Source organism: Labrus bergylta, chromosome 11, assembly GCF_963930695.1.
Source record: "Labrus bergylta chromosome 11, fLabBer1.1, whole genome shotgun sequence".
NCBI lineage: Eukaryota > Metazoa > Chordata > Actinopteri > Labriformes > Labridae > Labrus > Labrus bergylta.
The window spans coordinates 3182701-3209124 of record NC_089205.1 but is presented as its reverse complement, the minus strand read 5'-3'; the positions used below and the strand labels follow the sequence as shown (position 1 = coordinate 3209124).

Sequence of the window (26424 nt, the reverse complement as noted above, 5' to 3'; positions counted from 1 at the left end):
AGACAGAGAGAGGAAGACGGGGGGGGGGGGGGGCAGGTCAGTGTGTTATTAATGAAACCACAGAATAAGAAGTGGATTATTTAAAGGATAATGCTCAAAGTGTTCCACATTATCAGCAGTTATTGAACCCAAGAGGGCCTGCAGAGTCCATTTGGAGAAAAAGAGGATTTTCTGGCACAAACTTCATCAACTGAGAAGGTGCATGAAGAGTGAAAGGCTTAGAAGAGGTCAAAATGCTCCAGCAACACTTGTAGTAAGAAGATCAACTTTATTAACAATTTAGACTAAATTGTTCATTGTCTAAATGGTCTAAATTGTTAATAAAGTTGATCTTCTTACTACAAGTGTTGCTGGAGCATTTTGACCTCTTCAGAGTCCTGAAAACAGACATGCTAAAGGCAGTGTTGTAGTGCTCCAGTTCCGGATTTGAACTCAAGTCTTATAAACTATCTTATAGTGTAATTAGCTTCAGTTTAATTTTAAATTTTAAATTTTTAAATTTTTGTATTTTACATTTTTAAATTATATTTTATATATTGTAATATCTTCTTATACTGTATTATTTAAGTTGTTGCTAGTTCTGCTTTATTTCCTTGTTAATTGTTTAGCACCAATACACCAAGTCAAATTCCTTGTTTGTGTAAATGTACTTGACAATAAACCCAGATTCTGATTCTGATTCTGATTTAAGAGGAGCTTACTCTGCAGCTAAAAAAAAGGGAAGAAAAGGGTAAAAGTTTCTGAACCCTGAAGACATTAACAAATCAATGAGTAATTATCTTGGCAGCCAATAAGGAGGTCAATCAGTGAAGATTTCATTTTCGTCTCCATGATGATGAACTGTGTTTCTGTCACCGAGGGAGAAAACTTGAATTTAAGTCTGACATGATTTTCTGAACTTGTGACTCAACCTGGATTCATGCCCTGTGTGTGCCGTCTAGTTCAGCCACAGTTTGTGTGTTGTGGTGACATGGATTACTATGATATGATCATAAAATCATTTGATTGGGCAAACGGTGTCATAAAACGTTAAATTCTGATTATTAATAATGGGTGTGTTGCTGGTATTTTTGGACTTTACACCTGAAATGATCCCACCAGCAGAGAAGATCCATGAGTCTCCTTAAGAGGGGCACGCTGCACATTGTTGCACGATGCACAACGCTGTAACTTCCTTCATACTTTAAATCTCCACACACACCTACAAGATCATTAAATATCTTAAATTGATACATTTGTTTTCTATACATCCAAAAGGTCCCACAGTTGAGGTTCAGTGATTTTGTTAGCTAATACCAGGTGATAACAACACAAAGTAACAAGACATGTTATACAGAGAGAACTTGCACTATGCTATTGGTGTGATAGATTGAAATATTAAAAACAAGACAACTTAAATTTTATAGTTGACGTACGTAGCAGCCATGTTGGCTTTTTAGCTTGGGCTGAAGTACCACCAAGTTTCAGAGTCAGAGTTCTGACTTAAGGGGTTGTTCCTGATGACGTTATCCAACTGGCAACTCAGAATTATTCCTACTTCCGAGGTCAAATGGGACGCACCGAGGGATCTGAATGGTCAGCCATGTTTACTTTGGTCAGTCTGGAGCAGAGAGTTCAACAGTGAATAGGATGTGAGATGAGGCTGATGTGTTCCCCTGTATAACTGCGTATAGAGGGGCAGTTACTTCCTGCAGAATCCCTCATGTGGTCATTCAGAGGTACTGCAGGACGACGCTCTCTTCCCATTTTAGTTTCTCTCTCCTCATCAGAGCTGTCATTTTCTACAAACAGGTTAAAGAAAGTCACTCACATTTCAAATCAGATGTGAGCTTGTGTGCACGCTTCATTAATAAAACATGGAGGCTTCAACTGCATCCCTGTTTCAATAATTAGTCACTTTAGATACAGACCAATGAATAGTTGGACCATGATTCAGAGACTACTTACAACTACTAAGTGTCCATTGTCAAGAATTATTGATATGCTGCAACCAATTAGAAGTTAGTATCCCAGACCAGAGTGAACAATGGATGTTCCCTGATTGGTTAAAAAGGATTGAGCTGTTTTTTCTGACAACAGCCTGCAGTTCAGTGCTGCTGTGTTTAACAGCTTCCATTATAGACTAGCTTTTAGCATCATTAGCTTCAGTTTAAGAGGAGCTTACTCTGCAGCTAAATAAGGAAGAGGGAGGGTAAAGGTTTCTGAACCCTGAAGACATTAACAAATCAATGAGTAATTATCTCGGCAGCTAATCAGGAGGTCAATCAGTGAAGATTTCCTTTTCGCCTGCAAGATGAGGAACTGTGTTTCTGTCACCGAGGGAGAAAACAAGAAGCAAAAGGCAGATTTAAATCTATAAAGAAATACACAGTGATATTTCTAACATCAGTGTAAAGCTGAGGTCAGACATAAAGCAGTATAAGTTAGTTTGTTTAACGTGATTATTAATTCTGTCTGCTCTTTAAATCTGCATTTTCTATAAAGAAGGATCCTTACTGAGATTCTTACACATTTGAATGTTTCTAGCTTTTTGAGGTTTTCTTCATCTGATCTGAATGTATGACTTTCTTCTAAAACGTGACTTTCACATCACTGCATACAACCAGTATTCTTATAATATCTTTTAAACAGAGTCATCATCAGGTTTTACATTTCTAACTCACTTTGCACTGTGTGTCGCCCAGGGACCAGCCGTCGTGGAAGATGGCGTACAACACCAAAGGGTAGGGATAGAATGCGACCACCAGGTCAGCGAAGGCCAAGCTCACCACAAAGACGTTCCCTAAGAAGGACACAAGGAGAGGAGACAAGAGGAGAAATGTGAGGATTGACATTAAAACATGCTGAGTGCAGCAGCAGCTAGACATGTGTGCATGGACACACTTGAGCTACCTCAGATCCAAAAGAAACACACACACACACACACACACACACACACACACACACACACACACACACACACACACACACACACACACACACACACACACACACACACACACACACACACACACACACACACACACACACACACACACACACACACACACACACACACACACACACACACACACACACACACACACACAGAGCTCATTACACTGTATTCATCTGTGGATTTTGGCGCCCTCCGGTGGACAAAGTATGTATACTGTGAAGTCTCTGTAATATCCAAAAGGGGTAATTAATTAATGCTTGCAATATAAGATTTTACCCACAAATCTGAACAGGTGAGCAGGACTAATTGCCGTTGGTGGCTTCTGATTGGCTGAAATAACAGTCACCCTGTTTTCAAACGTTTCTATTGGGTGAAAATACGACAACGAATATTTGATTTAAACAAATATAAAAATATAAAATACACAATAGAAATATTTTATTTCACACCATTTCTTAAGTAGAATTATTAGGGTATAATAATTCAAAATGTAATAGTCTGTTTTTCTCAATATGTAGTCCTTTATCCTACATGTGTTCCATCTCCTTTAAAGCTTGTGATCCGATTAAGGAATCCTTATGAAATATGAAATGTCTGTACCTGGACCAAGGTGATCCTATCTGTTTTTTCTTTGAACAACTCAGACAAAAGTGATCTGAATAAATCTGTCTTTCATTTGGATTACATTTTTGAACATCCAGGCCCTGATGATCTTTATTTCTAATGAAACTTTAACACCTCGTGTCAATAGGACAAAGAGAGAAATTACAATAAAAATGAAATAATGGAACATCACGTGATGTTTCAGGCCCTATATCTTTTCATAGAAATGTCACATGTGGTGTTTGTTGTGGTTCTGGATGGCAGACAGTGTGAGTGGAAAAAATAAGCAACAACCAGGTTGCAGATTTCTCAGTGGAAAGAGAAATTGATTCCGACTGGCCACATACACAAAAACATCATGTAAAAACACTTCTTTCCTTTAGCAAACGTCCTCTGCAGACAAAAACAAGAAAAGTTGGGCAATCAGAGAAAACCGGCCCTCCACACAGCCTTCTCAAAACTGACACACATTGACCTTTCTGCTGTTCTCACACACATTAAATCCCCTGATACCTGTCCTCTTGGACCAATCAGAGACGAGCTCAGTAATCAGTACCAGATTGACTGCAAGTGTAATCAACCTCACCTGCCCTGAAGTGAGTAAGAAAAAAAAAATCCCAAACTTCCCTTCTTAAGTCCAAACAAAGCGCACATTTCAATGAAATATACACCGTAAACATTCAGTTTTATTTTACTTTAAACTGAAAAAAAAGTTTCATTCATTAATTAGTTTAGTCATTTTAATGTTGTGATAACCAAATACTTTTAGAGAACAGAACTATTTAAACATAGACTCTTGAGCTAGAGGAATGTACACCTTCCTCTCGGCCTAGACGTCAACATTTATCCATGTAATCTACATTTTAGCAGGGGAGACAGTATGCTCCATGACATTTCATCAAATGTGAATTGGAGCAGCTTCTGGTGTGCAGACTCACTCTTCTTCTTGTCTATTTCTTGTCCAGCACCCAGTTCTCATAGCTTTAGATGTGCATGCTGTTTGATATGTTTTATTGGGCCCAGAAATCCTGCACAGGTGACACTACTGCCTGTTAAAGCTCGCTAAGACATTAAACATGATGATGGTTTCTTTCTAAAGGTCAGAAGTCTTCCTCTCTCTCTGTCCTCAGGTGTACAGCTAAAAGCTCCATCTTTGTCCTTCAGGTTTCACTTTATGCTCCTCCAGAACTTTCCTCCGTCCTGTGACCTGCTCAGAGGACTCTCTCTCTCCTGCTCGATGTGACCTCCATCTATCATCAGACTGATGAGGAACCACTCGCTCGCCCCGAACATGAAAAGCAGCTAAAGATAGAAAACAGCTCAGTAATCTCTCATCTCTAATCTAGTTTCAGGTGTCACAGAGAGACTCTGTACTCTGACCTGAAATCTTCACATCAAGCTGGATGTGGAGGGGGGAGGGGGGTGTAGGTGGGCAGAATCATAGCCTGAAGGTCAGTACGTGTTTTCTGTTTTGTGTAATATTCCTCGTCACTTCTTCTGTGTTTTTTTAATCTTCCTGAAACCCACTGTGAACCAATCCCCGATTGGTTGCACAGGAGATTCAGCCCATGCCCTCCCCCAAATGAGCCACAGTGCCAAGAGAGGCTTATAGGCTGTGGGTGGCACAGTGCCGTGTGTGAAATGTAAACTTTGGAGCATGTTTTGAAGGGCTGGGTTTTTGTCAATGGCAAACTCCTAGTGTCAAGAATATATATCACAGATTTGAGTTATGAATGGCACTTTGCCATTTTGCCCCCGCGGTTGCCTCAATGACCTCCCATCTGATTTGTTCTGACGCTGGCTCTGGCACAGACTTAGTTGTCTCTTTCTTTGACTTTAAGAACACTTCTAAAGCTGCAGGTGTGTTCATGATGAAGTTTCTCTCTCTCTTCAGACGTCCTCTAAAAAAACAAAAACATCAGATTTGGGCACACTTTCTGTCCTTTCATCATGATATTAAGTCAAAGTATACTGATAATTACAAAAACAAGTGTTGTTTATTGCATTTTTTTCCTCCAAGCATTGCGTTCCCATACGGCAGGGCCCGGCAACCTTTTCTATCAAAACAGCCATTTCTGCCGGCAGCTGCCCCCAAAAAATGACATCTCTCCAGCCGGAATTTCATCCATGACACGCCTTACATTTGTAAATCAGGGGTGAGTTGAGTTGACTTACAGGTGTGTGTGTGTTGTAACTGTTTGTCAGGAGGCTTAAGGCCCGCCTCAGCTTGTTGGGTTGTGTTGAACGTTAAATGCTTGGGCAACCATTTTGTTTCTTTTAATTAACAGGCAAAGATTTGAATGACACTTTGATGTCATGGAAACAGATTGTTGGAAAAAAATAAATAAACCAATCAAGACACTGATTCAACTTAGAACAGCAATGGAACAATCCCAGAGCTGGGGAGATGTCATGGAGAAGGAGATGGGAGATGAGGAGGTTAGAGCTGATTCAGATTCAGATTTTTTTTTTTTTGTCCCAGTTGTTTCCCACAAGGGGAAATTTGCATTGCAACAGGAGCACACAGAAGTCAAGAAACACAAGAACAACATCACCATAAAACAGTGGTTCTCAAACTTTTTAGACTGCGTACCACCTCCGAAAATATTTGGCTCTCCAAGTACCACCATTATGGTCGATGTTAAAATACACTGTAGGCCTATTTCTACACACATTTTACACAAGAGGCAAATATATTCATAAAAAGAATATTGTTTATTATTGACAGCTGGCAGCCACACTGTAGGTCGACTAAGGGCTAGTGTTAGAACTTGCACACACAAAAGTGCAGCACAATAAAAATGACAACTTTATACCAACAACCTGTTTGGAAATATTTAGTCTCCAGTGTTTCCCACACAAACACGATACCTAAGTATATTTCCAACCTGTTCTCAATTAATTTTTCATTTATTCATAAAATTGCTGCATGCCTGAGAGAGCGAGCAGTGGAGAGAGAGAGAGTGCAGGTGCGCGCTCAGCAGGCTCTGTGCAACCAGAGCCGCTTCATTATAAATCTCTGCATTCAACATAGCAAAACTGCCTTTTTTAAAAAATCCCTCTCAACTCCTGCGGAGTGTTAAGACCGCAAAAGAGAGCAGAATCACATCAGCTTCAGAGCGAGAGAGAGATAGAGAGATAGAGGGAGGGGGAGCGATAAGGTCCACTGTCCGTACATACATCAAAACTGAAGCTTCTCCTGGCTCCGTTTTAAAAATGTTAATGTAAAGCTGCCTGCTGCGGATTGTGTGCTGAACTCCAATAAATGACAGAATATCTGTTAATGTAGGCCTACATTAACAGATATTATGTTAATGTAGGCCTACAATGTAATGATAAGCTTAACAGATATTATGTTGCTGTTGTTTCAGTACTGAGCTATAACGGAATATCGAGTGGAACTTTTCAAAACGTGAGGTCTACTCATAGGGCGGCTGTGGTTCAGTTGGTCGCCTCTCAACCGGAAGGTCGTGGGTTCGATCCCCAGCTGAGCAACATGTCTGTTGTGTCCTTGGGCAAGACACTTAACCCTGAATTGCTCCCACTGCTTCAGTGGTGGTGTATGAATGGATTAGTTACTTCTGATGGATGATACTACATAGCAATCACTACCATCAGTGTGTGAAAGGGTGTGAATGGGTGGGTGTGACATGTGGTGTAAAAGCGCTTTGAGTAGTCGGAAGACTAGAAAAGCGCTATATAAGCTCAAGTCCATTTACCATTTACTCCTGTTGTTGTTTATGTCTGTGCGCGAGCATAAATTGAGCAGATTAAAGTTGTTTGTTGAAAAAACTAGATTAATTTAGAGGGGAAAACACATTTGATATTAATACAGCCCAATAGATACAAGACAGATAAGATAAGAGTATGACAAAAAAAAGTGTTGTTTTATGCTGAACAGGTTTTTTTTTTATATTGTGGAGATTTCTTTGCGTACCACCACAGGGAGCCCGCGTACCACCGGTTTGACACAGTACCACAGTTTGAGAACCACTGCCATAAAACATGAACCAAAATGAATTTAAAAAAAATCAGACAACACAGCAAAATATGTGCACAGCAAGTGCAAAAAGAGCAACAAATAGCTCATTGTTGTTTAACATATTAATTGCACTTGGTAAAAGACCTGAGACCTGAGGAGTTTAAATACCCCATGCAAGGAGCCAACCGCAGGAACCGCCACCAAAACAACAATAAGCAGCTTCTTCTCAGCCAGAAGGTCAAACTTTCGCCCGAAGGAGGGAGGAAGGAGGGAGGAAGCCTACGGACAGCACCACTGGAACCAGGATGTACGAGATCGCGCACTGCCCAATGGAAGGTAGTTGCAGATCTCAGAAATGATCTGGAGGGAGTGGAGGTTCTTCTGAAACAGGAGAAAAATCTGAGAAAGGTGAGCGATACGCCATTAGCGAGACAAAGATCCAGGAGACAGAAGAAAGGTGGAGGGTGGAGCGAGAAGAGAGACTCCAATGCAATCAGGAGATCAGGATGCTCAAAGAAGAACTGAAGCAACTGAACGTCATAAAACAGGACATGTCTGGTTATTCCCTCAAAACCAAAGACGAGCTTATAGGTGTCATTTCAGCGCTAAACGAGAAGCTCCAGGAGACAGCCTAAAGTGACCCAAAGCTGTAAGAAACTGTAAGAGCTGAAAAGGACGCCCTGCTGGAAAAGATTAAGGTCAAGAAGAAAGCTGGCTTCAGCAGGGACCTCAAGACCGCCAAGCAGACCATCGCCTTAATGTGTACAGGTTTAACCAAGAGTAACTTGATAGTTTAAAGAACCAGTTTGAAGAAATGGCCAGCAGCAGACTGGAGCCGGCCTCCCAACTCAAAGCTCAGGAGGAGGCCAATCTGGTGCTGCAGAAGGAGTTGAGAGACTCCAAAAAGAAAAGGCAGCACCATAAAACGATGGCTGACAACCTCCAGAGAGAAATGGAGTTAGTCAGGCATCACCACCTGGAGTCACCCAACAAGGACCTGATGCTGGTAGAGAGACTGACAGAGGAGAAAGAGTCCCTGGAGCAGGAGGTGAAGGTCTTGCAGAGACAGCTCCAAGGAAAGACCAGCAGCAGCCTCAAGCTCGTCTCCAAACTGGAAAGACAGGAGGAGATCAATTATGCTCTGCAGAAGGAGACGGAGGAGCTTCAAAAGGACAAAGGGTACCAAACGTTGAGGGCTGACCGCCTTCAGAAACAGCTGGAGGAAGTGTGCTACCAGTGAGCAGATCACTATGTTGAGGAAGGCTGAGAAGTTCTGCGCTTCAGAAAGTCACCACTGATACAAGCGGCAGAGGACGCAGAACCTGGACCAAAAGTGACGGCCCCAGCCCCTCCTCACACGATTTATTTAACAAAATGAGACTGGAGAAAAAGTATGAGATGACTGAAAAAGAGTCCTTTAATTTTTTCATGAAAATACCAAGGCACCTCGTAATCTCTTTGGCTCTTGCAATCGTTTGGGCGAGCGGGGCTGCAAACCCACTGATCAGTGGAGTTTGGCCTTGGTGTCGACTAAATGCTGCATCATGTTGTTTGTGCTATTTGTGTCGTTCCCTGTCTTCTTGCAATATTTGCACACAGTTTTTGTCTTGTCTGTTATCTTCTCACTTCTTTCCTTTTCTGTCTTGGGGAAGCCAAAATGCTTCCACACCTCCGATTTAAAAAACGGTGGTGCGTCCTCGATTTCAAAATCTTGTTCTGCAGCTGCCAACCCCCACTGCTCTAAAGCTGCTGACGCTCATGATGTTATTGTGATTCTTTTTTCAGAGTACTGATGTGAACCTTTACTCCTTTGAATCAATTTTTAACTGCCTCACGATTAATCTTTACATCCCTACTTATTGTTGTTTGCACACTGGATATGTTAATCACATTGGATATCTTTTATTTATAATTTTTAAATCTAAAGTCTGTGTTAAAAACTGATTCGACTCATTTTGATGTCTTGTTTTTATGTGTTTGAATGTTCTTATGGCATACGGGAAAAATGTCTACATTGGTTGTGTGTAATGAGGTTGATGAGTTTTTCATCAGAGTATTGAAGTCATTTTGAGAAAAGCAAAGTGTACAGATAAGTCATGCTGCCCTTGACTGGGTGTAAACTTCTGTTCAATCAAAGTTGAAAACGACGCCTCAATCTTCAAAGACTTTACTGACCAAATCTTTATTGTTCTGCATAAGTACACATAATCTGTAAGTGCAAGACCAGGTCATGATATTTTAAAAGCCACATTAAGTCAATTACAAAGTAATCCTACCATCACTTGAAGAATATATCAAGAATTAGAGGACTTATATCCCAGCAGGACGTGGAAAAACTTGTCCATGCCTTTATCTTCAGTCGTCTTGATTACTGTAACAGTGTCTTTACAGGTCTGCCTAAAAAAATCAGTCAGACAAATGCAGCTGATCCCAGTCAGTCAGAGAATAGATCTTAAAATCCTGCTGCTGGTTTATAAAGCGCTTAATGGTTTAGTGACCTCCTGATTAACTATGAACCATCCAGACAGGTCTGCTCTCTGTCTCAAGAGTCACCATGTTTGGTTCTACTTTCACAGTTTTTCTTTCAGTTTTCTGGGACAGAACAGTTTTTTTTTCACTCTTTTCTGTGGGTCAGGCAGGTGGAGAGGATCCTGGACTGTATCCAGAGGTCTGACCTGTCTGACTATGTGAGGACATTTACCCAACAGCTCTGATGAGCAGGAAAGCTGCACACATCCGCTTCTGTTCTTCCTTAATGCATCTAAAATGTGGTGTATGCTCAGGTTCAGTTTTCAGCCGGTCACAGGAGGAAACAGAGACTGTGCACCTCCTGATATCAATCTTCCGTTTCAGAACTGAGAGAAAAAGTTCTTCGTCAGCTCAGTCCCTGAGAGAGGTCAGCCCTATTATGTCTTCACTGCCATACTGTATCTGTAAAACTGATGTGAGCTCTTTAAATCACTCAAATGCAGTGTTGCCAGATGAACGATAACTATCATATTTGTACCATAATTTTGCCTTCTGTACGATCAATAATTGCAGAAAAGGCTAAATGTATGATAATTTGGCAATTTCAATGTCCCCATAACAAAACACTGTATGTGATTTGAGAGCAACCAATCAGCATGACTGAGGCAGCCATCATATGCACCATTCAGCACCTTACCGGCACGCCCGCCGTTCTGCTGCCAGGCTCTAACTGCCAATCAGATCATCACCTGATGCCCTGCTAACGCCTGTGGTTCATTATGGCAGACTTTAGATAAACACACGTCACAACAACTTAAGATGCTAACTAACTCAGCTACACAGCGGCTGGAGGCAGAGCAGTTTGCAAACAATTTACACTTCAAAGTTTTTTCTTTGTTTATTTAAATTAATGTGGTATGCAGGGCATAGTTTTGCCATTCAGTGTGGTATTTAGGCCCCGTCTGTTTTTTTTAATATGTACGATAGTTTTTAGTAAAATACAATAATTTTTAAAGCTGCAGTACAATATTGCTGTATTTTCGATCTGGCAACACTGCTCATATGGACACACATGGTCCTCTGTCCTTTCTGTCCACTCCATAATCTGTATACAATATGGCTATAGTCTACATGACATCACCCATTGGTTTCTGATGGGCAGTTTTGAAGTCACATACACATGAAAGGCAAATTAACATGTTTATAGTCTGGTACAACAAAAAAGGTCGGATTAGTTATTGTCATATTGACATTTAAAAAGAAGAGAAACTGAAGAAGAAAAACTTTGACACATCCTCTACATTGTTTCACATAAATCTAATGTTTTACACACTGCTCAGTGCAACAGATCTGCTTTAAAAACACGATTAGATCTTTTGAAAAACACAAACATGAATCCAAATTTACAGGTAAAATATAAAGGCACTAGATAAAATTCAGAGCAGATATTCATTTTCTCATTAGAGACGCATCAAGTGGACGACACATGTAATCATCTTCCCCCTGAAAGGAGCCAACACTCCCACAGGGCGAGCATTAATAATGTAGCTGCACGATGCTCTGGCTCCATATTCAACCATCTGTCTTCACTGTGCATAGCAATCTTTTTCCTTTCAGTTAGTTTAATAATATCATAATCAAAGTGCACACATTGTTCACTGTGCATGGCCATCTTTATCTTTACACCTGGTTGAATAATACCATCATCATTGTGTGAGGATCAGAAGCTGTTCAGCACTTTTACCTCTAAAAATCACTGAGAAATCACGTTAAATATTTGTGATGCTCAGAGAGCACAGCCTGCTGCTTATAAAGTTTTCAGGTTATATTGTGTAACGTTTTATATAAAATTGATGCTGTGACATCAGTGGTGATATCATTGACGTGTCCGCTGAGTGAATGGGTTGATCTCAGGGAAACCTCTCACTCAGAACTTCCACAATAGATGTGTGGAAGGTCCGTTAAGGCTCAGTGCACCCTCGTCCGAGACAAAAGGAATTCTGGCGGTATTTTAAAGATTAACTCACTACAGCGCAAGATAATGGAACGCATCTGGTGGAATTTGGCCGTCAGCAGCTCACAGAGACGTGAACTTCAGAGATAAACTGGAACTGTCTCAGAGAACATCACTTTCACTCTGTGTGGATAAATAAATGTATAAACTCACAACATTAAGTGAATTATAATGAGGCCAATGCAGAAGTGCAAAAAAACAGAATTTCTTCCAGTGTCACAACTTACCAATGTGCCAGTTTTTACATAAGAGGGGGGGGTTTGGGTACTACTAGCAAATGTATTTGTATTATTTCTGAATTTCCTGATATGATCAAATGATCCAAATGATCTGTGACCTAAACCTGTGATTTGATTTAAAGGAACAAAATACCATAATAACTCAATTTAATGTGCTGAAACGAATGTGAAAGAAAACAATTTATTATTTTGTAGGAAGTCAAAGCAAAGGAGCAAAGATTTCCAGATTTAATTGGGGTTTTATTTACTCAAGGAAAATTGCAATTTTGTTTATAAAAAGGTCAAAAATAACAAAATGCAGAGATTTCTGTCACATAGGTTAACACAGACTCATAGACTATAAGACGCGGGTTGAATGCTTACTATAGTGCATATTGATTACCAACACTACTCAACAAGCTCCACAAGCAAAACGGTTAGCCAGCCTCTCTTCTTCTTCTTCTTCTGCTGATTTGAGTTTTGATGTTGCCTCTGCTTTTTCAGAGGGAGGGGGGGGGGGCACAGTGGCTGAATGTAGCCCCCCCCCCCCCCCAATGCCAGGGAGGTTTAATTGAAGTCATTCATCAGAGAGCGTGGAGCTATTAAAATCCCCAGAGGCTGCACACATGCACACATGCACACGCACGCACACACATACACACACACACACACACACGCAAGCACACACACACACACAGGTCTGAAGTACACAGACTGCCCCCTACCGCTCATAAAAGTCACTGTGACCTACGGTAACCTTCAAACCCCCCCTCCTTCACTGTTATAAATCACCTTCTCCCCTTTTCCCCTGATTACCTGACATTCATCCCCTATTCCATCATCTCATCTGTCTCCCCCTTCCCTTTGTTCCCTCTGCTTTCACATTCTGTATTAAAGCCTCCCCTCCTCTCCCTACCTCTTCCTCCCCTGTTCAGAGGGAGCCGCTTCTGAAATGGGGGCCAGTTGTTGGGAGAAGAATCTCTCCTTCAATCCTTCAACACCTCAGCTGGCAGGACGAGCTGGGATGACGAAACTCGCTGCTGATGGATGGTGACAGTCAAGAACAAGGAAGGAGAAGGGGAGGACACACACATGCACACACTCTCCTGGGCCTCTTTGACGTTAAACATTTTTAAATGAAATTAATGCTTTTTATCTTGTGCAAAAAATGCTTTTAATGTTCTCAGTTATTGAAATTATTTTCAAAACACATTGAGCCATTGTTGGTTTCCACCCTGTTGAGCTCCTTTCCAACCTGTAAGTTCGATCTGCTTTTTAATAAATAAATACATTATGTAACAACTACTGGTATGTACATTTTTTGTGTATATCTTTTTATTTATTTTTATTTGCTATTTTGTATCTATTTTTATTTTTTGTCTTTGTTTGTTTGTTCTCGCTTTAGTTGTCATGTCTATGTCATGTCTATATATTCTTTCATTTTGTTCACCTTATCACCATTTTTTGTGTGTGTATCTAAATTTGTGGAGTTATTGTTTATCATTCTGGTTTAATGGGAGCAAAAATGTGACATTTATAAATAAGTAATGTTCTACTGAATATTTTTGGTTTGTTATAATTCTAAGTAAAAAAAAAAAGCTTGCATGATTGATTAAGGGGCACAAAAAGGTTAGAAAAGCTAAGTGGCCTATTAGTGAATCTTTGCAGTATTATACCCACAGTGTGGAACTCTCCCACAGTCTGAACAAGTTGCCCGTGATTTATTATCGAGGGTTAAATGTGTATTTAAATTTCATCTGAAAATCTCAATTAAGTATTATTTTTTTCTTCAAAAGCATGCTCAGAGAGTCCCCCAAAAAAGTGCGGCTGCCTGCTGCTGCGAACGCTCTACTCATTGGAAACAATTGAAAAAAGGCGATGACGCTCAGAAAAAAACGAGTTGGACACAAGGCCTTAATTATTTATTGTTGTTATTTGAGTTCCTAACATGTGTTTGTTGTTTTTTAAATGTTGTTTACCTTAGAATGCTGATCTGCCTGTGGGTGGAGTACTGAAGTTCACAGTCTCATAAACCTGAATCTGATTTGAATCATCTGCAGCTGTTTGAAGGTCGACTTTTCAGGTTTGAAAACATTTAACAAAAATGTCCACAGAATTCTCCTCTTGGTCTGAACAGGGGCTTGCAGTCCACTGGGCACCTGCAACAGACCACCTGTACAGTGCGTTTGGACCAGCCAAAGAAGGTCTGTATAAGAATTTAACAGATCTACAGCTTCATCACACACAGCTGCAGACAATGTATACAGTCCTGAAGATGGACATGGATGATGTGGAGAAAGAGAACAGGGGGCTCAACAATAAGTTGTCAGATTTCAAGAAAAGTGACGAAGAGAAAAGACGAGAGATCGGACAGCTTCAAAAAGAGAAAGATGCTCTGGAGAAAGAGAGGAAAGAATACAGACTTTTAAACTCTCAGTTACTCAAAGTCAAGGCAGAGTGCAAACATCTGCGAGACAGAGTCAGAGAGAAAGAGGACGAGCTGGTGAAGACGAAACCTGTGCTTCAAGAGAAGGTCAGAGCAAATGCCGTCCTGCAAGAAACTATCACACAGATGGAGGGGAAACTTAAGGAGAGCCAGGGATACACCAAGAAGATGAAGGAAGAAGTGGACAAACGGCGGACCTATGAGATGCGTTTAAAGGATGACCTGAAGACATGCATTGACGTCATCGATGATCCAGGTGCACTGAGAAGCAGAGTGCTCAAACTAAGAAGATTCTACATCCAGGGCGAGCTCGAGCAGACCAACCAGAAGATCCCGCGGCTGCCTACTAATCCTAAGGCCGAGAGGAAGAAACAGAGAATGTTTGTTCCCGATTATGAAATACAGAATCCTGAGCATGATCAGAAGTTCAGGCTTGAACTTCAGCAAAAGCGTGCAAGTGATCGTGGTAATCAAGTTAAGATGAACATCAAGCTGAAGGAGGATATGCACATCCGGAACAAGATGGAGAGAGAGTACAAGCGTGCACATGTGTGGAGGAATGAGCCCACATACAGAAATTTAATTGGCGAAAATGAAGACGACACAGAGGAAGAAGAGCCACTTTTCTACAATGAGCAGCAAACAGGCCTGCAGGAGGACGACGTGTCAACCGTGCCTCACCTTGGGGATGCCATGACGTCATCACCTAAGCAGCCTCCCACCTCGCTCAGCAAGGGTGAGACCGACGTGAATCGATGTTCTTCAACGCAGTGGAACACACACCGCCGGCACACCGTTCTGAAAGAAGACGCTGTGAAAGGCTACATCCTCACCCCACCCCCTCGTGAAGAACCAAGAGTCGGTGACAAGGTCATCAAAACCCGTTGGGCCAAGATTACCTCTAATTTGACGCACTCCCCGTCACTCCTGGTGGTTGGCGAGCAGAAAGGCAGGAATCAGAAACAAACCGGCTGGGCGCTCAGGCGAGACGCTCCAGGAAATAGCTCTCTCCCGTCTTTTAACCAGCTGATCAAGATGGCCGAAACCACCAACAAATTCCCCTTAAGACCAAAACAAGTTCACTTCCCCCCCAACAACGCACGCCACACCAACTAAACACAGCATCTCGTCCAGGTTCACCTGAGCCACCATCACCGTCCCCTATTTCAACCAGTCACAGCAGGTCCTTCACCTCCATACTCCCCTGATCTCGACCTATGGGCTCTGGTTCCCTCACTGCCCCTCAAATATGAATGTGTCATCAAAATAAAAGAATGAAAATGAATAAAAACATCTGGTCATCATATTTGCTTTTTAATTATATGATTAATTCTCATACCCATCTCACAGGGCTACTGGCCAACATTTATTCACCTCCTTAAAAGGGATACTTCACCCATTTGCATTAAGCTTTGTATCATTAGAAACCTGGTAGTATTTTTGAATGGTCATGCATCCCGCCCTCATTTTCCCCTGAGATGGGAAATCTTTGTATTTCTAAGTCTGAAAAGGAGCTTCCAGTGATGCAAAAATCGTCATTTTGCATCATCGCCAGCTGTTGCGATTAGCGGGGTGAAACTACAATGCTCGTTCCTCATATTTTCCACCACTGAAGCTACAGACCAATCACAGATCAGTTGGGTGGGAACTCACTCCCAGAATCAAAACTTTTAACGTCCGCCATGAAATGTCTTTAAATAGAGCAACCTAGCTTCAGCGGGAGTGGCCTGCGGTGCTGTGCATTCTGGGAGTTTTTCATCCACATGACCCAAAAAGACACTTTCTGCCTTTTCTCGGTCAAGAAGGCACCAACTTCTAAATTTATTTCACATTTCTACTACATATATGACCCAATGTCAATACAGATTCATGTTTCTATGGGTGACGTATCCCTTTAATAAAATAAGTATATCTGTCCTTTATATCGTCACAAAGAGTTGAAAAATAGAAGGACTATAGGACTTTTAATCAATCTTGTTTCATCAATCTAAAGTTTAATGTTTTTGACATCTGTTTGTAATATCCTGTCAGTTTCTGTTCATTAGAAGTTATTCAGTTTGGTTATGAAGCCATAAGCTCCACCCCTCGTACTCTGATGACCGCTGTCAGTGCTCAGTTTCCTTTTTTACTTTATTGTAATCGATGTTATATCGGTACATTTATGAACACACATACATACCAGAGGTTGACAAAGAATACCATTAAGTAAAACTTAAAGAGGAGTAAAAAAAAAAAAAAACAAGGATCAGCAGTTAATACAATGAAACCCGTTACACATTTTAGATATTTTGGGGTTTTTAGATTGTTTAATTTTTTTCTTATCAGACACCAGTAAGAGGGCTAAAATGTTTTTGTCACCCACATATTTCTACATGTTCAAAATTAACAAAAAACAAGAAGAGAGTAAAAAAAAAGAGAAAACTTATTAATATGGAATATTACTGTGAATTGTTGAAACTGAAAAGGTTTTCTGCTGGAAAATGAACTTTTATGGATGAGAAATTTCACCAATATTATGAAAAGATTGAAAATATGGTATTATTTAGTTCTGTGTTGCAGAAAGTTTTTAGGTTTTGCAAAGAATAAACAAAATATTTTTTTCAAACCAATTTGGAATTATTCTGTTTTTTCTTGAACAAGATATCACAGTGGGTTCAGATAAAGCCTGGCTCACATTGTGCAATTTTTCTACCCATTGTTTAAAAGTCGGGGTGGCATGTCAGCTCACACTGTACGACTGAATCGTTTACAACGCCCGACCAAACCTTGAGATTTACAATAGGATCTCACACTGTACGACCCAATTGAGCGTTGACAATTGTTAATAAAGTTTAATTTGTAAAACTCCAACGGACAGCGGTTGGTGAAAGAGAAGGAAGTGAAACTTGTTGTAGGATATAGAAAGTTGATGCAATCGTAGCTATATGGATACCAGTTTCAGAAAAGTGCTGCACTGATGATGTGTGCCGTCCTGTGTACTGAAACCTAAATAAAAAAGAAACACCGGCCTGTATGGACTCGCAGCAGACGAGGACTTTACGGTTTGTGAGTTTTGCAGAGAGAATTGAGTATATCATAGTCGTGCGTGACTTCCACCAGATGTTTTCATGGCGTAATCGTGAAGATTTTAGATCCTAAATATCAAACATAAATAAATCGGTGCTTCCCCGACGGTCGCAGAGCAGATCGGGGACGTTAAGATTGGAACTTTATGCCACTCGCACTACAAGATAATCTGAGCAGATAATCGGTTCAGAGCTGCCTTGAGTCGGGAGCGACCCTGCAATTGTCGGGAAGGAAGAATCGGAGCTCAAATCAGCCAGATTATCCCGCAGTGTGAGCCAGGCTGAAGGTATTTGTGAAGAGAGAAACAGTAATTGACCAAGCTAAGAGCATTTGTTTGTGGAGCTAATTTAATTGGTCATTTTTCAATAGGCTACATTTAAGCACCAAAGATTTTGAAATAAAGTTCCAGGTTGATCCCATGGGTTAATTAGAAATGTACTTATCCAGTTTGACTTTAAAAGTGTTGTTTAAAGTTGTGAAATTCTTCAGATCCCAAGAGTCAATAGCATTCATTATCACAATATTCTTTATAAGGGGAGTTTTGTTTTTCCATAAAAATGTATAAAGAATCCTTTCAATACTTTTACACACAGAGGAATCAACATTGATGGCAAGTCTGTAGATACCTTCTGCTTAAAGTCAGATCTCTCTTAAGCCACAGATCGAAGCTTTCTTTAACTTCATCAATGATTGGGTTAAAGTTCAAACATCAACAATCATCTTCATTTATTTTTATTGTCATAATTAAATATTTTACTTGGGATTTTACAGTTATTTCAACTGAGACTGTATGTTGAGCTCACGTTTACTTATAATTAAACTGAATCCTGAGGCAGCAGAAAATGTTTGAATGAGTTTATTGGCAACTGTAATTTAGTCTATATCCTTTGAAAACAGTGTAGTGTCATCAGCCACCTGTATTAAGGTCATTTGTCTGACAGAGTGTCGTCTTTCAGAGTATGTGCTGTGAGAAACAACATATGAACCTTGTCCCCACGATAAACCACGATCCACCCAGAAAGGTGTGCATGTATAACAGTCTCATGTTCTACCCCTCTACACACCCACATTCAACAACAAGTGGTCAATGCAAAGCAACTCATGGATTACATTGCAGAGCTGCAACCTCCATTGTTGAAAAAATTAAGCAGATGCGGAAATGCAAAATCCTGCAGTTCGTTGGCTGCAGAAGCACCAGAAGTCACATACACACCACAGCCAAAAAAGTCTGTTTTCACAGCAGAAATTAACATGTTTACAGCCTGGTACAAACAACAAAAAAGGTGTGATTAGTTACAGTCCTCATGGGCACAAACTGTACCCAGGTGATTTTTTTTTTAGAATGCATTCTTTTCGATTTCATGAACGATGTGCGTTAGGCGTGTAGCTGACCTGATTGACCGGTGGGCGTGATTTAGCTGTTAGTCAAGAGACTTAAAACCCGCTCTTAGCTTTTCATAAGGTTGACTGAAAGTTAAGTTGAGACAGCATGATTAGTGAATTCCCTCTTCTTTCATTCCATTTACATCGTAATTTGGCCCATAGGTTAGAGCATGTGGCATATTTGTATTAATTTGCATAGTCATTAATGAGAGGAGAACCCAGGTGTATCAAACATGTTACCTGCATTCATGATGGTTAAATTCATATGGTGCAGGCAGTCTCTCCCTCTGCTCTCTCTCTTTTTGTTTAACTAAAGTTCTTTGTATCTCAGTAAATAAAGATATTTCAGGTGACAGCTCCTGTGAGGTCTCTGCTGAGACAGGTGTGACCCAGGTGAACTTTACCTCTGTCCCTCTGTGCTCCTGTTGTTCTCTGTGCTGACCTTTATCAAAACGCTGTTCTGAATAGAAATAAAAGTTTGAACTTCATGTTGGAGAAATGAAAGACTTAAGTTTATGTGATGGTCACAAACTTTGCTAAAAAAATAAACCAGGAGATCAACTGTTAGTCATCGAGATCATGGACTCTTAAGGAAAGCGGATTCTGTTCCTCAGTAGGATAATATATTCCAGGTAAATAAAAGTTATCAGGATTAAAAAGATATATCACATTGGGGCCAAGCAGCAACCTCTGGTGGAAAAAAAATGAAGCCAATTCATATAGAGCTCAACAGTGACCGCCCACTTTTTAAGTAAAGTAAATTTACCTATTCAAAACCTCCCTTGATTTTTCACAAAATCCTTATATCAAGAGATAGGCGCCTGGAACAAAGTCAGCTAACCGATAAACCTGATTATAGTACATTTAATTTAGCACCAAAACGGCTGTGTACATAACTTCCATCCAGAGTCAAACCCATCCCACAATCCATTGCGATTTATATTGTTTCTTCTTAAAAGTAACTTTTGTCGTTGTTATAGTGTTTATACTATCTTATAGTTTGTGTGGTGGAAAATTTAAACTACTTTCACTGCACCATGACAAAGTTATTATTACATTTCATGTTAGCTAAATAACTAGCTAGCCTGCTAGCAAAACTTATCTGTTTGTATACGGAGCAAAGGGGCGGGAAACATTGCCATGGTAACATCAAGCTCAACCAATCAGACGTCACTGTGACACTCTATGATTGTGGGGAACGTAGTTCTTTGTCTATACAATTTGGACTGAAAGAATGATCCAACTAAAAGGAAATATAAACAATATCACCTTTACTATAGATATGATGAATTAAACTAAACATAATATCAGTAGTACATGACAACCATCAACCATACAACCAAGAGGCACGTGCAGCTGCTCTCAATTTCACATTCATTGGGATGTATAAAGGAAAGGTGCGCAGGAACAGGTGTATGCATGGTTTTGTGCGTAAGAACTTTTTAACATTTTCTGAGTACGCCATTCTTCAGTATAAAAGCTGCAGTCTTTTATACATGAGGTCACAGGACAAAGAAAAACGTTCAATCTAGGCATTCCTTTTCAATTAAATCAATATGTAATGGTGAGGCTGGTTTTTCTCAAGCATATGTGAACATCCTCTGCTACAGACACAAGGTCACCTCTCTTTCAGTCTCTCTCAGACACACGACAAAAACTCTTCACTAAACATTTTAATGATTTTCTGGTGCTGAAAAGTCTCTGTTGACAGAAGAAGCACTTTGAAGACATAACAATCAATTAATCAATCTTTTTCCTCGAGACACTTCAAAAGCAGCAGGTCTAGTCTGAACATTTTCTCAGGGAAACGTTAATGAGGATATCACAGCTTTTTTTACTTCTAAAAGAATGAACGCTTAATAGATTAATCCAAAATGGGGCAGATTAATCAATAATAAAAAAGACTTATTTGTTGCAGCCACTCAAAGGGTGTACAAGGTTCATTCCTTTAAAACCTTTTTTTCGCTACTACCAATCAGAGTGCGTTTAACATTCAGTCCACAATATGCAGACAGAGAGCAGACCAAGGTCAGTGTGTTTTACAGAGCAGCTCTGCCTCCTGATGTCACCAATAAAAACATTTATCAGTCATCATTAACCAGAGAGGACTCACACACACACAGTTTCCCTCACAGGTGTGTTTCCAGCTTGGTGAGTGAAAACCTTTATGACAGTTTGAACAGGAGCTCAGAGGAGAAAACCTCTGACACAGACATAAACATGATGAGGAGTCTCTGTGGAGGAGCTCCATCACTCCTCTGTAAGGAGCTGAGGAGGAGACAGAGAGGCACGAGGAGCTCCATCACTCCTCTGCAAGAAGCTGAGGAGGAGACAGAGAGACACGAGGAGCTCCATCACTCCTCTGTATGAAGCTGAGGAGGAGACAGAGAGACACGAGGAGCTCCATCACTCCTCTGTATGAAGCTGAGGAGGAGACAGAGAGACACGAGGAGCTCCATCACTCCTCTGTATGAAGCTGAGGAGGAGACAGAGAGGCACGAGGAGCTCCATCACTCCTCTGTATGAAGCTGAGGAGGAGACAGAGAGACACGAGGAGCTCCATCACTCCTCTGTATGAAGCTGAGGAGGAGACAGAGAGGCACGAGGAGCTCCATCACTCCTCTGTATGAAGCTGAGGAGGAGACAGAGAGACACGAGGAGCTCCATCACTCCTCTGTATGAAGCTGAGGAGGAGACAGAGAGACACGAGGAGCTCCATCACTCCTCTGCAAGAAGCTGAGGAGGAGACAGAGAGACACGAGGAGCTCCATCACTCCTCTGTATGAAGCTGAGGAGGAGACAGAGAGACACGAGGAGCTCCATCACTCCTCTGTATGAAGCTGAGGAGGAGTGTTGTGGATTTTTCTGTTGGTAATAAAAGATCTCAAGTTAAAGTATTTTGTCTTTGTGTATTTTATTGCATATAGTAAAGAGTTCTTTTGCAAAAGGGGTAATCAGCTACAAAAGTAACATCAGTCACAACAAGTGCATCAAAGATTCCCTGGGCAGTCCCGGCTGCAGAGCATATTTATACTTTCACAGTGTGTAGGTATATTACATATACATGAGTAAAACATCATCATTGGTTTCATTTTGCCCTAGTGACTACGCCTTCTGCTAGTTTGCCTGATGATTTATCTATGCAAGCTTCTTTCTATAAGGTACCTGGTACGGAGGAACACCAACAGAAACTCCTTTGTCAGGAGGGCACTGATTTAGGATCATGCTGTACTCAGTTATAATATAGCTAATACAGTTCTGCTAACTTTATTCCTGTTGTTTCTTATCCATCATTGCACTACGGTCACTTTATTTATCTAATTTTTACCTTACAGTTATATTGTATATATTAGTTCTGTTGTTCCATTATTCACCATGCACCTTAATAACTTATCATTTAGTATTTGCCTACTTACACATAGCTCTGTATATACATATTTATTTCTCGTTTACTGCATATAGTTCTGTTTACATCTGGTCACTACTGCACATAGTACTGTATATATATATTTATTTCTCGTTTACTGCATATAGTTCTGTTTACATCTGGTCACTACTGCACATAGTACTGTATATATATATATATATATATATATATATATATATATATTTATTTCTCGTTTACTGCATATAGTTCTGTTTACATCTGGTCACTACTGCACATAGTACTGTATATATATATATATATATTTATTTCTCGTTTACTGCATATAGTTCTGTATATATATATATTTATTTCTCGTTACTGCACATAGTTCTGTTTACATCTGGTCACTACTGCACATAGTACTGTATATATATATATATATTTCTCGTTTACTGCATATAGTTCTGTTTACATCTGGTCAATACTGCACATAGTACTGTATATATATATATATATTTCTCGTTTACTGCATATAGTTCTGTTTACATCTGGTCACTACTGCACATAGTACTGTATATATATATATATATTTCTCATTTACTGCATATAGTTCTGTTTACATCTGGTCACTACTGCACATAGTACTGTATATATATATATATATTTCTCATTTACTGCATATAGTTTTGTTTACATCTGGTCACTACTGCACATAGTACTGTATATATATATATATATTTATTTCTCGTTTACTGCATATAGTTCTGTTTATATATATATATTTCTCGTTTACTGCACATAGTTCTGTTTACATCTGGTCACTACTGCACATAGTTCTGGTTACATCTGTTTACATCTGTTAGTCCGATCACTGTCCACTTATATCTACTCTTTTATATTTTGTATTTTTAAGTTAAGTTTAAGCTTTAAGTTGTATTTAAATTGACACTTTATATTTAGGTTAAAATGTTTTGTTTACTTGCACTGTTGTTAATTTACTGCTCTGTGTGCCTTTGAATTGCCCCCCGGGGACAAATAAAGTTTTTTGAATTGAATTGAATTGAATACTCAGATAATGAGGAGAGTTCCTGTTGGAGATACAGACCAAGGCCATACAGAGAAACAGTTTTTAATTGCTAAATGACACATGAACATATAAATCTTTTATGTTCAAACGAAGACGACAGACAGATAGTATTTTTCCACTACAGGAGACAGAGGGGGAGCTCCATGAGACAGGAAGGCCTCTCAGAGACTCCATGAGAATGAAAATCAGACTGAGAGTGCACTCACACTAGACAAAGTCATCCCGTACCGTGAATTGTAGAATTGTGAAAGTAGTGTACAACCAAAGGTCAATGTCCAAGCAATAAATACCATCATGCATTGTGCTTTAAAGATCTTTATGAGCAGAAAGAGGCATTTAAGAAGAGCGATTAGTGTTAACACACAACACAAACAACAAAAAGTTCATATTTGGGAGCATCTAGAAGTTGTTTTACTAAAGACTAAAGGATTATCAACAGAGTTATGAAAGTTTTTACTAATGATGATGAACAAGACCAGAGTGTGTTAGCACAAATAGAGCTCTGGGAAAATACGTTTAATTATTTATTCACAATTCTGCCGAAAATACACTCAGTTAAATATAAGTTACCACTGAAATTCATGAAGTTATTTACTGTGAGTGATCTATTTATTTATTGTTATTATTCATCTAATCTGTCCGTGGCCTGCAAGTGAGTTTGTAGTGTCTGAAATGTTTTTTTTTAATGTTGCCAAATGAGTGTACTATGTAGTTAGTATCATATTACTCCCTTTAACTCTCAGGCATCAGTTTAATCTACTACTCTCTTAAGTCACTAAGGACAAAAATGTCCACTTCAAAGAAATGCTATAAAAATAGAACAGATTGATATTTTTTTCTGCATAAATCTCTTAAACAATTCCAGCCCTGCACAAAACTACCAAACATTCAATCATTTTTAGGAATTTAACCCTTTAAATGCCAGTTTGATTACATGATGTCACTGTTGTTATTTAAGAAAATAACACAAAAATGAGTTATTTTCCATATAACAAATATTTGGTGGCTGGGGGATTTTTTTTAAAATCAGTCTTAGATATGTCAAAGATTATCCAAAATATTGTCTTTGATGCATTTTTAGTTTTTGTGTAGCATCAGTTTTAAAATATAGTTCCCTGTTTGGACATTGGAGGGTGAAAATGTCCAAAAAACTGCTATAAAAATAGAACAGATTCATATTTTTTTTGCACAAATCTCTTAAAGAACTCCAGCCCTGCTCAAAACTATCAAATATTGAATAATTATCAGGAATTTAACCCTTTAAATGCCATAATCATATAATCAAACTGGCATTTAAAGGGTTAAATTCCTAAAAATGATTGAATGTTTGGTAGTTTTGAACAGGGCTGAAGTTGTTTAAGAGATGAGTGTGCAGAAAAAAATAATAGGTCGTAAACATGTTTCTCAGTGTTCTATTGATCTGTTAATAAAAATAAAATTGTCATTCCAAAATTTGTCAAGAGAGAGTCTTTATTACAAAAATGTGTGCCATATGCACTAACACATCCAAAATGATGGCCAGATGAAGAGGAAACATTTGCCCATATGGACAAAAATATCCATAACGATGAATGAGGGTTAAAGGGAGTATAGGGAATGCCGGACACAACCCTTTAGGAGACCCTGAGGAGAGAGGAGACTCTCCTTGTGGTCTGTCTGCTCTGTGTGAACATCACAGCTCAGTGTGAGTGTCACTCACAGTCAGCATCATCCATCAAACTCCTGAACACCTGAGCAGGTAAACCCTACAGACACACAGCATCATGTTAGCGCTGTCATTGTTAGCACGTTAGCATTGAGCTTAAAGCCCCTGAGCTACTAACTGTTTGGTCTGAGGCCGTTTTCCTAGTGTCAACATGAGCTTTGACTGATCCAATCGCAGGTGGACATCCGACAGGTGTAAACAAACGCAGGCTGCATTGACACTGATCACTCAGGACACATACAGAGAAGGTCTGGACGGCACTGAGGGAGCGTCTACTCTACTTTTACCCATGAAATGATAACATGCCGAGACAGAGCGGCTCTCATGCTGACACGTTCTGTTTTGTTCTCCTATACATGATGAGCTGGAAAGGGAGGGAGATGTCTTTTACTGTTTACTGTGAAGTTAAGACTCAACAGATGTGATGCAAGTTTTTTCTGGGTCCCATGAAAAGATATCACACTGTGCCGCTCCACCACAGCCTCAGCCAACCCTGACATATATTACCATAAGCACGCCTCCATTACACAATAACCAATTAAAGATTTAAATTAAGGTCAACAACACTTTACTCCTTCAATACTTGTTGATACCACACATTTTGAAGTGATAAAATCCCTTTATTTTAATTAATGATGACACTTGAAAAAAAATAACATCTATTTCACAAGACATGTGTCGGTGAAGAATTCAGTTCATCAAAATGTTCAACATACTAATCCTAACGTTACCGATGTGCAATTTACACAGTGTAGTGTTGCGATTTAAAAAAATTAAAAGCATGAAACTACCGTTGAATTAAACAGGTACTGATGGTGTTTAAACAATAACAATGAATTAGATGTTGTATTAGAGGCATCTTCTTGACATTAACCGTTTGAAAGCATCCTAAAGGTTTTTACTTTTAATTTGAAAAATGAGTAAAGAAAGAGTTTGATGTATTCGTCCAGTTTTCTCTTTTACTCCGACAAAAGAGAAACTACAAATCTATTTCAGGGCCATTTCCTCCATTGGGGCCCTGGGTAGTCAGCCCCACTCCCCCCCTCTACTAAGCCCATGCCTGTACTTAGCAGGCTGAGCAACTGGTTGAGCCCAGAAACCAGCGCTGGAAGGATTTTACAATAAATACAACGTCATATTTATGCA

The 26424-nt window shown here is 39.8% G+C and overlaps 1 protein-coding gene across 1 annotated transcript in view; it reads right to left on the bottom strand.

The window, feature by feature from the left end:
- The window catches only part of LOC109999021 (melatonin receptor type 1B-like), a 41345-nt gene that overhangs the window by 976 nt on the left and 13945 nt on the right, over positions 1–26424 (bottom strand). Inside the window, exon 2 of the mRNA XM_029281196.2 lies at positions 2664–2782. Within this exon, the coding sequence (XP_029137029.1) occupies positions 2664–2782 (119 nt within the window). The remainder of the gene's footprint in view (positions 1–2663; positions 2783–26424) is intronic.